Here is a 13,887-nt window from a genome sequence, read left to right as displayed (position 1 = left end):
TACTGCTCCAGGGAAGCTCTGGGCAGCTCCCCTTTTAGCTCCGGGTAAAAGGCTCATGGTTTTCACATAATGTGATGAAATAATAAGTAGCTAGCAGCTCGAGCAGTGACCACATACCAGTACATGTGCATGGGCTTACCATAGGAGGCCTGGCGGTGATGGGGCCAAAGGGAGAAGGTAGATTCATCTTGTTCATCAGGTGTAAAACCTGTGTGATACAAGATACAAGTCTCAGCACAGAGATAAAGACAGACAGAGCAACACCTTCAAGCTCATCGCTGCCAAGAACAGTGCCAGTGTTGACGACGTTAACAGACTGCTGCTCAAGACAAACACGCAGTGATAATTACAACCCGAGGCCTCATGTAGAAAGGGTTCTTACACACAGATTGTGCTCACAAAAGTGATTAATAAAAAAGCTCTCTTGATGCTTGATCAAAAACGATGTTTCTTTCTTTTCAAAAAGGCTAAACCAATTCCTATTATTACTTTTAGTTTGAATGCTATAGATAGCATTTTCATTTCATTTTTTGTATTTAGTATTTTCTATTTCAATTGATATGAATATATGAATATGATATAATATTCTAGAAAAATAAGTCTTCCTTATAGAAAGGAATAATTTATATAATATTGTATATGTTCCTTCCTTATAGAAAGGGTTGATGCAAGAGCCAGTGACCGTGAGCCTGACCATGCAGCCGACTCCTCTAGCAACACACTAGTGCCATCAAGGCTCCAAGGCTGGTAGCAGCAACACACTAGTGCCACCAAGGCGTTCAGGCTGGCAGCAGCAACACACTAGTGCCACCAAGGCGTTCAGGCTGGTAGCAGCAACACACTTAGTGCCACCAAGTTGCCCAGGCTGGTAGCAGCAGCACACTAGTGCCACCAAGTTGCCCAGGCTGGTAGCAGCAGCACACTAGTGCCACCAAGTATCAGGCTGGTAGCAGCAGCACACTAGTGCCACCAAGTTGCCCAGGCTGGTAGCAGCAGCACACTAGTGCCACCAAGTTGCCCAGGCTGGTAGCAGCAGCACACTAGTGCCACCAAGTATCAGGCTGGTAGCAGCAGCACACTAGTGCCACCAAGTTACCCAGGCTGGTAGCAGCAGCACACTAGTGCCAGCAAGTTTCCCAGGCTGGTAGCAGCAACACACTAGTGCCACCAAGTATCAGGCTGGTAGCAGCAGCACACTAGTGCCACCAAGTATCAGGCTGGTAGCAGCAGCACACTAGTGCCGTAAAGGCATTATTCAGGCTGGTAGCAGCAGCAGCAGCAGCTGTGGAATACAGGCAGGTGGCCAGGCTGCTCCAAAGGGAAATGTTAAACCCATAATGCACGCCTCCCACTTACACTTTATTATTAAATCCTTGCTCCCTCAAATTGAAATTTACAAGGCAAATGTTTGCTGTTTGATCTCTGAAGAGGTTGGATGCAGTTTAAGAACCACTGGGAGACGTATTCGGAATCGGATTTCTATTTTTACAATTGGAATCTGAGACTGCCCTATTTTGTGTCAAGTCACCCCATTTTTCCTCCGCAGGTTCGCAGGTTAAAAACAGCACAGCATTAATAAGTCGCAGGGGTACGGCCTGTGAATGTATAAAGATGACTAACATGTATACAATATATAAGGCTGAATAAATTCCAGACATTAGCAATAAAATAATGCAGGGTGAGACGTATCACTTTGCAGAGGGTACGTACTTGAACATAAAATTTTGGTACACCCAGGAGGGCATGTGTGATGTTTGCCAGAATTCCATTTGACAGCGGCGGATAGAAATATTTCAGGGTGGGATTTGTTTGAAATTTCAACCTGGAAATAGAGATAGGGAGAAAGAGAGGGAGAAAGAGAGATAGAGAGAGAGAGTTTGTATTAGGTGTATAAAAAACAATAACCACCTAAAATGAAATATATATAATAATATATAAGCGTGTATAATAAAAAAGCACACGACTCACAAAAATATGTCACAATAATGGGGACAATATGTAAGCAGGCTGGTAGGAGGTTTTCATTATGGGCGCCTTACATTTCATACAAATGATAAGCAGGTCTACAACTGGAAATGAGCTCACAACATCACACCGACCGACCGGGCCATTAAGGGCCATTATGGGCTGGGGCGCGCCGTGTCAGCAGCACCTACGACAGGCCTTGGCTATCCCCATGTAATCATGCCCCTGTGAGCCCAGGCGAGGCAGGGGAGGCCACGTCTAATAAAACACTCAAGTCTATGAAGAAAAGGGGAACACTACCTACACCAGGACTGTCCAGTCAATATGTGTTAACCTGAATAAATTATCTCCCAAAAAGCAGAGCAGAGAGAACTAGAACTCTCGTCTTTGCATCATCCAGTTGTAAAGTCTGGAGCTAACTCTGTAGATAATGTACCTGGGATAAGATCGTTAACGGTGACTTAAAGGGGAACTATTTTACTATTTCTTTCACTATTTGGGCACTTTTACACAATTCCTGTGAGTCTATGGAACACCTCTGTAAGTTTTTTTTTTTAATTTTTTAATGCATTGTTTTGTATTTCTAATCAAGTACTCAAAAACAGCATTTTTCTACCTCAAGATCTTAAGCCGTTTTGAGGCTGGGCTACAACCACTGTGTGGCCTGGTGAAAACTGCCACATCAACTGCCACATTATTATGCAGCTGAGAAACCATATCTGTGATGTCAGATGACTCAGTTCAGTGAGGGTGAATATTGTGAGAGGAGAATTGGAAGAATGCGCCAATATGAGAATTAGAGACATAGATCCTATTAATATAAGTCCACATAGCTAGGAAACAATGCTAAACACTGAAAAAGGCCATTTATAAGATAGTTCCCCTTTAAGATAATACACCAGGGGAATTTTAGGGGATAAAAGCCTACTTTTCCGCTTCAGAACTGATGGGACTACAATAGAATCAATTAAGCACACTTGAGCACTAAGAATAACTCAAATATTCTGTGGCTCCACAAAGTCACAGTCATCCGCTCATTATCTAATATGTTCTTTCTGTGCCCCGGGAAGGTTCAGTCAGTATTTGTGAACGCACTCCACTCTCTCCTACGGCTAGGAATTGTAATTAGATCATTTTCCTAATGGTTCAGCCCTAACCGCAAATAATCACAGAGTTTGCCAAATATCATAAGGTGGCGTTACCCAAGGCATTGCTCCATTGCTCCGGAGTGGAAGATGTGTGAACATCTCTAACGATATATACACAAAGAAGAAAGGTGATTACGCCGACGAGCCTACATTAACACATTTTAAATGGACGAGGCGAACGCCAAGCAGACTCCGTTAAAGGTCCCCTCCACTCAAACATATTTTTTCTACAGTTAACTCCTCTTGGAGGCATGACTTTGACTATACAGGTTGTTATTTGTGCAGAACTCGTTATCAGAGGGCCCTTTTCACATTCTTCCACTGGGGGCGAGGGGGGGGGGGCTTGTACTTCCTCAAAATCTGTGTGATGCGACTAATCCGGTGAACCTATTACAGCGACAGTGGCTCAGGAGGTAGAGTTGTCTGGTAATCGGAAGGTTCCCGGTTCGATTCCCACGGGCAGTGTGTCGAAGTGTCCTTGAGCAAGACACTTTTTTTTATGTTATGGACCATCTCACAGAGGTCAATTTTGTTTTGAATATATGGTACATATATATAGACAATCTTTTCTCAACCCCCAAAAGGTGTGTCAGAAGGAAGCAGCAGTTGTGATTGGAGGATCAAGAAAAGAGGGTGGGGTTTGAGATAGGTAAATTCCATACTATATAATCCCCATGGGCTGTAGGAAGAGTTATGGATGGTGAGTTATGGATAGGGCATTACCAATAATATTGCAATTAAATGTACTACAGTTATTACGCTAACATTTTGGGCTTATATTTTTATATATAAATAAATAAGCTGTGTCCCTTCTTCCTCTGCCTGATCCCAGAGACGAGGAAGCAACTTTGTTGTGTTGGAGATATTCAACAATCAATACACTATTATGTTATTTTTAAATTTTTCAGGGACAGTGCACATTAATCAACATATTCAGTTTCCACATCAATGTAAATGTGCCAGAATTAGCTAATGAGCTAGTTTTCATCCGTAGTCCCTGCCTACCATGCGTGTCTTTATGGTGTGGGAGGAAACCAGGACCTTCTTGCTGTGAGGCAGCAGTGCTAACCACTGTGCCACCGTGCCGCAGATAATTATCATTATCAACCCATGTTGTTTAGCGGCTTTTGTCAGTACCGGCTAGCCCTAGTTACGGCCTACCGTGCGCAGCATGAGGCAGCGGTGATGGGTTCAAGACAGATTACACACACAGGGGTGCTTAGAAGACTCCCTCCCACCCACGCTACACAGACAACCATCCGTACAGCTGCCTACACACTCACCCCAGGCTAGGTGCAACGCCCGTCTCTATGAGAGGTATGACAGGCTGCTTCCTCTCCTGCTTCTTCTGTCCTGCTTTAGCATCTCTAGCACTAGAGAGAGGGGGAGAGACAGAGACGGCGAGAAAGATTATTTTACAACGCTAAAATAGTAATAATAATATATATTATATATATATATAAAATAAGATAAGATATTCCTTTATTGATCCCCTTGGGGAAATTCAGACATCATAGCAGCATGGGGGAGGGGGAGGTACAGGTAGTAAAAACAAGTAGTGTAAACAATATAACAAGTCAATATAATTAACTGTCTAACTAACTGAAATATACAGTATTCACAGTATCACATAAGGTGCAGTATGCATAAGCCATAAGGTAGTGTATATATATACATCATTTATATATAGTGAGTGACATGGTATTTTGGTCATATCACCCAGCCCTACATGACAGGGTGATGAGGACCTTGCTGCAGTGTTTGTGGTATAAACCTTTTCAAACTCGACAACAGTACTATAGCTAAAGCTATCAGTGCAATTATGGCCTGTATATCATGCCAGACAATGTTTAAACAGAGTCTCGAAAAATATGGGTACATCTATCTTTCATATGTAAATATGAACATATGGATATACATAACCGAGCTATAATGTATGCCAGGGATACTCGATTTAGCAAGTAGGCCACTTTGAAAAATCAACTGTATGTCGGGGGCCAGAAAAGCATATGAGCAGACAGTATCCAGATTCCAGATGAAACATTTTGTTTTGTTTTATGAGGGTTAAATATATATGCTAGAGGCATCCCCCATTCAACCCAACGTCATCTTTGGCATTTAAAATCAGCTGTAGCGTTGCTACGGTCGGACAACATCGTTTGTAGGTAGGGATGTCCGATATTATCGGCCAATATTGGCATTAAAATGTGATATCGGAAAATATCGGTATCGGTTTTTGTACATGTCGGTACATGTCTATAACCTTTATTTACCCAGGCAAGCAAGTAAGAACAAATTCAGATTTTATTTATTGTCAAAAGTATGCATAATGTTGTGTTAATTCCACAACAAGAGATATGTAATGTTAATTACCTGAAATTATTCCGTTTTTTTGGGGGGGGGGGGGGGGGGGGGGGAACCCTGCATATATCGGTATCGGGAATTAAGAGTTGGACAATATCGGTATAGGTAAAAAAGCCAATATCGAGCATCCCTATTTGTAGATAATGTTTTTCTGTTCAATATCTGACTTTTTAAAGGGGAGATGAAGCAGTGAACAATGTGATCCTAGTTTGTTTGTTGTGTACCTTGTGTAAGACAGGGTCCTATAATAAAATGTGAAATCCTGCTTATTTGTCTGAAAAATCAAATATAATTTCCCTGTTTTCGCCATGGGCGCGGCCATTTTGTTGCTGACGTCATGGGGCTGGTTTGGTGTATACACTGCTGGTTAGCTGCCTATAGTGAATGGGTCAGTCAGTAAATAAAATGTTGCCTACAAAACAACGGGACCGCGGTGGTTCTGTTTGTATTGCTCCTGGCTGTTCAAACTAATTTTACCGTGTGAAAGAGAGGAAAGTTGGTTAATTTCCACAAACTACCAGTGAAAAAAACAGTGTTGTTGGCACGTTGGCTCAGGCTGGCTGCACTCAGGCGGCGCGACCAGCCTGTTGGACAGGGAAGGAGGATCTGCAGCGAACACTTCATTGCCTCGGATTATGTTGTTGGGGTGGGATGTTTGTCCAGAAGACCACTAATCAGCTGAAGCCGGACGCGGTTCCCTCAGTCTTCGACAGACAGACCGGCCCAGGCAGTTCAGCGTCGCGGAGCATTCAGCCTGCTGGCTACCTAGATCCACTTCAACCAGCGTCGCGGAGCATTCAGCCTGCTGGCTACCTAGATCCACTTCAACCAGCGTCGCGGAGCATTCAGCCTAGGGATGGGTACCTTTCACATTTGAACCGATACCGGTACCGGTACCTGTGAATCGATACCGGTACCCAACGGTACCTTTTTTCGGTACTTTAGTCTCAAGAAATTTAATTAATTTAATTTAATTTAAATTTAATTAATAAAATTAATTTAAAAAAAATCCAAACTTCAAATAACTACAATTTCGACAGTTTTTGGCTTGTCATTGCTCCGACTGCTTTGTTGTTGAATCAAGTCAAATCCTAGGTAAGCATAATATTGTGCGTGTGAACGTTGACATGAAAAGAAAAAAGTCAAAAAAAAAGTCAAAAAAAGTTAAAAAAAAGAATGCATTTTTTTTTTTTTTTTTTTTTTCTCACTTGATTCGATACTCGGTAGTACCGACGTGTTTCGGTTCGGTACCTCAAAAGTACCGAATTCGGTACCCATCCCTAATTCAGCCTGCTGGCTACCTAGCTCCACTTCAACCAGCCGAGCGTCGGGAGCTCCAGCAGCTTGTCGATGTGCTAATAGCCTGGAGCCAGCTACCGTTAGCTTGCCGAGGCTCCAGCACACCGACAAGCTGCTGGAGCCAGCTACCGTTAGCTTGCAGAGGCTATTAGCACACCGACAAGCTGCTGGAGCTAGCTACCGTTAGCTTGCCGAGGCTATTAGCACACGACAAGCTGCTGGAGCCAGCTACCGTTAGCTTGCCGAGGCTATTAGCACACCGACAAGCTGTGTAGCCAGCTACCGTTAGCTTGCCGAGGCTATTAGCACACCGACAAGCTGTGTAGCCAGCTACCGTTAGCTTGCCGAGGCTATTAGCACACCGACAAGCTGTGTAGCCAGCTACCGTTAGCTTGCCGAGGCTATTAGCACACCGACAAGCTGTGTAGCCAGCTACCGTTAGCTTGCCGAGGCTATTAGCACACCGACAAGCTGTGTAGCCAGCTACCTTTAGCTTGCCGAGGCTATTAGCACACCGACAAGCTGTGTAGCCAGCAGGCTGAATGCTCCGCGACGCTGGTTGAACTGGAGCTAGGTAGCCAGCAGGCTGAATGCTCCGCGACGCTGGTTGAAGTGGATCTAGGTAGCCAGCAGGCTGAATGCTCCGCGACGCTGAACTGCCTGGGCCGGTCTGTCTGTCGAAGACCGAGGGAACCGCGTCCAGCTTCAGCTGATTAGTGGTCTTCTGGACAAACATCCCACCCCAACAACATAATCCGAGGCAATGAAGTGTTCGCTGCAGATCCTCCTTCCCTGTCCAACAGGCTGGTCGCGCCGCCTGAGTGCAGCCAGCCTGAGCCAACAACACTGTTTTTTTCACTGGTAGTTTGTGGAAATTAACCAACTTTCCTCTCTTTCACACGGTAAAATTAGTTTGAACAGCCAGGAGCAATACAAACAGAACCACCGCGGTCCCGTTGTTTTGTAGGCAACATTTTATTTACTGACTGACCCATTCACTATAGGCAGCTAACCAGCAGTGTATACACCAAACCAGCCCCATGACGTCAGCAACAAAATGGCCGCGCCCATAATGATAAATGCTTCAAAAATGCACATAACAAATCGTTTTTTCTTAGAAACTGCTTATTTTTATAACGTGATTTTTTTCTGTGGCTTATCTAAATACTAATGTGATGCTATGAATATGTATTTATCGCTATGCTTCATCTCCACTTTAAAGCCAAACCACAACTCGTTCATCTTCCCTGCAATGACCGGTCTGTTATGAGGCTCAGGTGATTTACCTGTCTGGTAGCGGCGGGTCCTTCAGACGGGCGACAAGGTCCTGGCCTTTTGCAAACTCCACTACAAGTGTGTGGTTGAGGATCTGTAACTGATGGAGTCTGCTGAGGGCCTAAAAGAGACCAATTAAGACCATATTACTGCACACAGCCCATCGTTTTATGTAAGAACAGCCTGTTCTTGATACTTCATATAAACAGTTTCAATCACTATAAAATATAAAGGTTACCTTCGCTGCAGACGTCTCGCTGGAGAATGCTGCGTATGCTGCATGTTTCTGCACAAATAGAAAAATGTCATCATATTAAGTGATAAGGTGCACACATGTAGTCAGTAGGGCTGTTAAATAGGACAAGATATGTTGTGGGATGAGAGTTTTTTTTTTTTTTTTAAATCCGTTCCCTATTCCTGACACATATGCTGGATTGGAATAACAAACAAACATGGAGGAGCGTGACACCGAACGAAATTCCCTGCAACCACTATTATCTTCTGTGCTTTTATTCTACATGCAGTCACACAAAGTCAGACTTCAAGTTTAGCGAGTACATTAGCTTCAACTGAAGGTTTATAAAAAATAAAATCTAAATAAAATTAAAAAAAGGGAAATCCAATCCATCACTATGTTGGTGATTGATCATTGTCACAGACACATACTACCTTTAGCAAATCATAATCTTCCCTTAAGCTAGTTCGTTTTCACTGATGAAAAGTCCCGTTCTAACAGACGAGATGGATGAGCTTCCCCAGGCTTTCAAAACAGAGATAAAGACTCTAAAATGGACTGCATTTATCCAAAGCGCTTTACATCTTATGTGTCACAGTCATTCACCCATTCACTCACATACCGATGGCGGAGGCAAACATGCAAGGTGCCGACATGCTCATCGGGAGCAGTTAGGGAGTTAAGTGTCTTGCTCAAGGACACTTCAACATGCTGCCGAGGAGCCGGACTCGAGCCCGGAACCTTCCAAGACGAACGCTCTAATAAATACTCTTTTATTTGGGTCCTCTATGGCTTATGACAACTACAAAATGAATGACAACAAGGACATATTGACTACAATTTCTCACAGAATGAGATCAGAAATATATGGGGATAAGAGCATTTGAAAATGACAGATGGAGTTTCAGATTGATACCACACTTTAACATGCAGTTCACTGTGGATCATCAGGGAAGATACTCCAGTCCTTCTAATCTGGGGCTGTGGAGAGCACCCTGACTGGAAATATCACTGCCTGGTTTGGCAACTGCACTGCCCAGGACAGGAAGGCTCTGCAGAGAGTAGTTGACTCAGCAGAGCATACTACAGGTATTGCACTACCACCCCTACAGGACTTATATACCAGATCCAGAGCCTGTAGGATAATGCAGGTCTCTCATCACCCCAACAACAGTCTGTTAAAACTGACTGCAAGTGCCTCTGCATTCATGCAGCCAAAACAGAGAGATTTAGACTTAGCTTATTCTTCCAGCCATCAAAACACTCAACACTGATCTCTCCACACACAAGCACACACACTTACACTCTCTCACACACCATACATACATAATAGACTACAAAATGGTAACTTTAAAAAACGACTATATATTTTTGCAATATTCTGAATCCACTGTATTATTACTTCATACGTTTAGTACTGTATCTTATGACTTTTTTTTCCATTATGTCACATTTTTATTTTTGCACAATCTAGGCGGGCATGGCCACCTACATTTCACTCTCTTGTGTGTATATGTATGTATGTATGTATGTATGTATGTATGTATGTATGTATGTATGTATGTATGTATGTATGTATGTGTGTAGCCTATATATATGTATGTATGTGACAAATAAAACTCTTGAATCTTGACTATACATGTGAGTTTGAGCCGATATTGTGATACATCAATAATAAAAGGAAAGAATCTTTGTGATTATTGTGATATCAACTTCTGCCATGATATCGCCCAACTCAACCCAACTGGGATTTTTAGTTTACTCAGGATGGTGAAACAACCAGACAGTGTGAAGGTCATTACAGAAGCAGTCCTGTGGACGGAAACTGCTTGTTGGTGAGAAAGGTTAAAAGGTAAGAATTGTGCAAGGTGATGGACATGCCAAAAAAACAGCCAAGAACAGTGGTGTCCGAATGCCGGGATATGACGACAGACAGACGGCAGTTCCACTGCTCTACAAGGGCTAGTCTAGCAGTGAAACAGGCTCAAAATGTGTCAGCCAGGCAACGCTACTACCATACTGCATGCTAGTGGGACCTACCAGAGCACCTTTGCCTGGGAAGAGCCGGACCGACACAGCACCAAAGTACTTCAACAGGTCCTCCCTTTCCTCCTGGCTCAGCTCTGCTGGTAAATGACGGACAAGCAGTGTCTTGGTCTTCTGCGACTGGACCAACACCTCGTCCATGTCCATCTCACTGTGCAGGGGCTGCTAAGGAATAATAAGAGACATCACACAGCATGAGTACAGTAGACGACATCTGATCGCCCCGCTCGAGTCACCCCCCTCACCCACCAATTATGATGCTGAAGACTTATTTTTGCCTAATGTTACCTACAATTCAATACAGGCTCATGGTTTGAAATCACTCTGTGCCATAAATGTCATGATGTCATGTATGTTGATGTCACTATGAATTGAAAATGGGGGACCCTGATGTAAACAAGACAAACGTCTTTCTCTGGTCTGCATCCCCTTAACAATTGTATGTATTGAGCTGTACTGTATTGTACCCATTCTGCAATCTGTTAAATAAAGTTTTCATTCATTCATTCTTGTTGTTTATGTAACGTTATATTCCACTGCTAAGGAGTTATTAGACGGTTAGACAACAGCTAAGTTAGCTATTGCTGCTGTTCAGCGTTAGTAAGCTAACGGGGCCAATGACATACAGCTTAATGTTACCAAACCTCTTTCGATAAACGTATCTAACTTTAATTCTCCAACTCAATTAACACTAACTTTAATGTGGCGTTAGGTAAGTTAGGTCTGAATGAAAGGGCTAACGTTTAGCTAACTGTCGGTGAGCTAACCGCTAGCTAACAACTTACTAAGCAGGTTGGCATGCTGCTGCTAACGTTACTTTTTCAATGTATGTTGGTACGTTTGTCGTTACAGACAGACAATAGCTGTCATCATTACACAACAGATTGAAATTCAGCAAGATTATTTAGGTTAGATTACAAAATAACGTTACCTGTTAAGAAGCAAAGCACACAAGTGTACCTAACATAATCACATGGACGCTACTTCCGCCCAAAACAATCGATGATTGGTTAATCAAATATCCCCGCCTACAAGGAACACGTCCATTGGTTGGAATAAAAAGAAAAGTTGTATTACCAGTATTTACCACCAGATGTCACCCTAAGAACGAAAATAATATCTGGTGTCAGAGCTGTGAAGAGGGAGTCAGGGAGACATACTGTTCAGCATCACTTGGCTTTGTTTGTTGGAAACTTCCAATGGTAAATGGCTGCTTTTTTATATAGCACTTTTATCCAAAGCGCTTTACAATTTGTTACTCACATTTTACCCATTCACTCACACATTCACACAACCATGCAAGGTGCCAACCTGTTCATTGGGAGCAATTAGGGGTTAAGTGTCTTGCTCAAGGACACATCGACATGCTGCCCGGGAGGAGCGGGAATCGAACCGGGAACCTCCGGATTGCCAGACGACTGCTCTACCTTCTGAGCCACTGTCGCCCCTAGACTTTACACGCACGTTTTGAGTAGAAATCCCTTTCTACAAATGTTTCTTCTGTTGGACTGTTTTTATCATTTTCAGAGTTGTTGAAATGTGTAGACTGTAACTCACAAATAGCTAGATCCTCAATTATTATTTAGCCATGTCCAACCTGTGTTACTTTCCTTTAATGTTTGAAGTTATTTTAGTAATGGTCTCATTATCTCCTCTTTACAGAACACACCAATGTTAGAAATGCCACCCCATTGTCCTGTCACCATGTGTGCTGAAGCAAGCCAGCTGGTTCATGAGACTACTTCTAAGCCCTAAGGGCTACTTCTAATGCGACACAATGTATCACGTTTGGACCTATGTCCAAATCTTAGGCCAGTCGTAGGTCTCTTCACAAATGATCTGCTGGATGTTTGTATCTTCCAAAATGGCCATTTGATTGATTGATTAATTGAAACCTTTATTCTCAAAATGGACAGTGAGGTTATACCCTTGTTTGCAATGCCGTCAAGATTACAAGTTCCAACCATTCAGAATATACACACAAAAATGAATTTGCATAAATAGGACAAAAACACAGGTGAAAAGAGAAGAAAATGTAAAACAGTTACACGCTGAGGTCGGGAGGTTAATAGGTCGCCAGTCAATAGGTCATTGTGATAGATATTGAGAATGCCTGGGCGTATAGGAACATTGCAGACCTCCATACACTCCTTGTCTTTCAGAAAGACAAAACATGTCTCCACTGCAGTATCATGCCTTTTTCCCCCGCAAGAGTTTGATAGGCTATCGTTTTGTTGTTCTTTCAAAATATTTGTATCTGGCGGTGGAAATGGGATATTGAATTCTCATCTTGTGTCTGGGTTTGTATATATATATATATATATATATATATATATATATATATATATATATATATATATATATATATATATATATATATACATACACACACAGTGCCACAGACAGTGTCTGTCTGATGTTGCCAGAGACGAAGTACTGGGAGCACTGTTCAGTTTGCCTTTCAGTAAACGTTACTCAATACAGCTTGAAACATTTAAATTTACATTTTGTAACCGCTTGAATCAACATTTTCACAACAGATGAAGGCCTGTTTGTAGAGCTATATTATATGAATAATGTTTACCAAATTAGATAGAACTCTATATTTCCAGGGTCACAAATATTAAAAGTTCCTCTGAATGCAAAGTCCACCGAATGAGCCTGGAGCTATTTGTCACAGTATTGAAGACCCAGAGCCTGGAGTGGCCAGTAACCACCACCAGGACAGTAACAGTGCAAATACAACTAAAAGCCTTCCCTCCCAGTAGGGGCTGTGACTGTCCTCAACTAAAGACATTCTTAGTCCATTAACACATTGGCTGCCAGACCCCAGATTTTTCGGGTTTTGGTAGTTTCTTCTTGTATTCGATTTTCTTTAATTCATTACAGGTCCACGGACCTCGGTGATACCATAGGAAATCATTCTGAAATCCCAAAAGTGCAATACTGGCCGCATCCTGCTAGGTGGCAGTATCGCCCACCCTTTGAAACCTTATTTCACACTCTGTGTTACATCGTATATGGTCCGGGTGCAGCCAAGTGAATCGCTTCATCTGACCACTTCGAAACGCGTTCAGCACACTTGAGGCATATCCTGTGCCACTTCGTGTCAGGGACCCGATCGACATCAATACTGGAAATCGTGATCAGACAATTGGAATATTCTTTTTGGGATACCTCCTAGTAAAGGTAAGGACTATATGACATTAATTCCACCTTGATCCTACAATGTTTTCATATCGATCCGGCCGATCAAAGTATGTAGTATTCAAAACGAATGCCGTTACTGGAGATCAAAGCATCAAAAAACGACCCCCCCCCCCCCCCCCCTTTCATGTATTCATGATGAAACATAATATCTATGATATACCTTTGAATTGGAAATAGTAGCGTGTATGTTGAACGATGGATAGTTGATGTCAAATGAGCCATAGTATTGTCTCCATAGCTATAATATAGAATATAGATATAGCCCTGCAAACACAGCAACGCACAGTGAAAATCCCTATACTTTACAGCGCTGGCCAACTAAGTACAAAGATGGGAAAACAGCAT

General features: G+C 42.6%; 1 protein-coding gene across 4 annotated transcripts in view; it reads right to left on the bottom strand.

The window, feature by feature from the left end:
* Positions 1 to 11,304, bottom strand: part of rnpc3 (RNA-binding region (RNP1, RRM) containing 3) — a 40,127-nt gene extending 28,823 nt beyond the window's left edge. For all 4 annotated transcript variants that reach the window (XM_084326746.1, XM_084326749.1, XM_084326748.1 and 1 more), the window contains exons 1-7: positions 11,264 to 11,304; positions 10,327 to 10,497; positions 8,290 to 8,337; positions 8,063 to 8,172; positions 4,397 to 4,486; positions 1,711 to 1,822; positions 140 to 208 (exon numbers count right to left, since the gene is read on the bottom strand). In XM_084326746.1, coding sequence (XP_084182872.1) covers positions 140 to 208; positions 1,711 to 1,822; positions 4,397 to 4,486; positions 8,063 to 8,172; positions 8,290 to 8,337; positions 10,327 to 10,479 — 582 coding nt within the window. In that variant the 5' untranslated portion in view covers positions 10,480 to 10,497; positions 11,264 to 11,304. The remainder of the gene's footprint in view (positions 1 to 139; positions 209 to 1,710; positions 1,823 to 4,396; positions 4,487 to 8,062; positions 8,173 to 8,289; positions 8,338 to 10,326; positions 10,498 to 11,263) is intronic.
* Positions 11,305 to 13,887: the final 2,583 nt, after the last annotated feature.

Source organism: Notolepis coatsorum (assembly GCF_963971535.1).
Source record: "Notolepis coatsorum genome assembly, chromosome: 12".
In the NCBI taxonomy this organism is placed as follows: domain Eukaryota; kingdom Metazoa; phylum Chordata; class Actinopteri; order Aulopiformes; family Paralepididae; genus Notolepis; species Notolepis coatsorum.
Note: the sequence above shows the minus strand (reverse complement) of the source record. Positions and strands in the feature narration are given on the sequence as shown.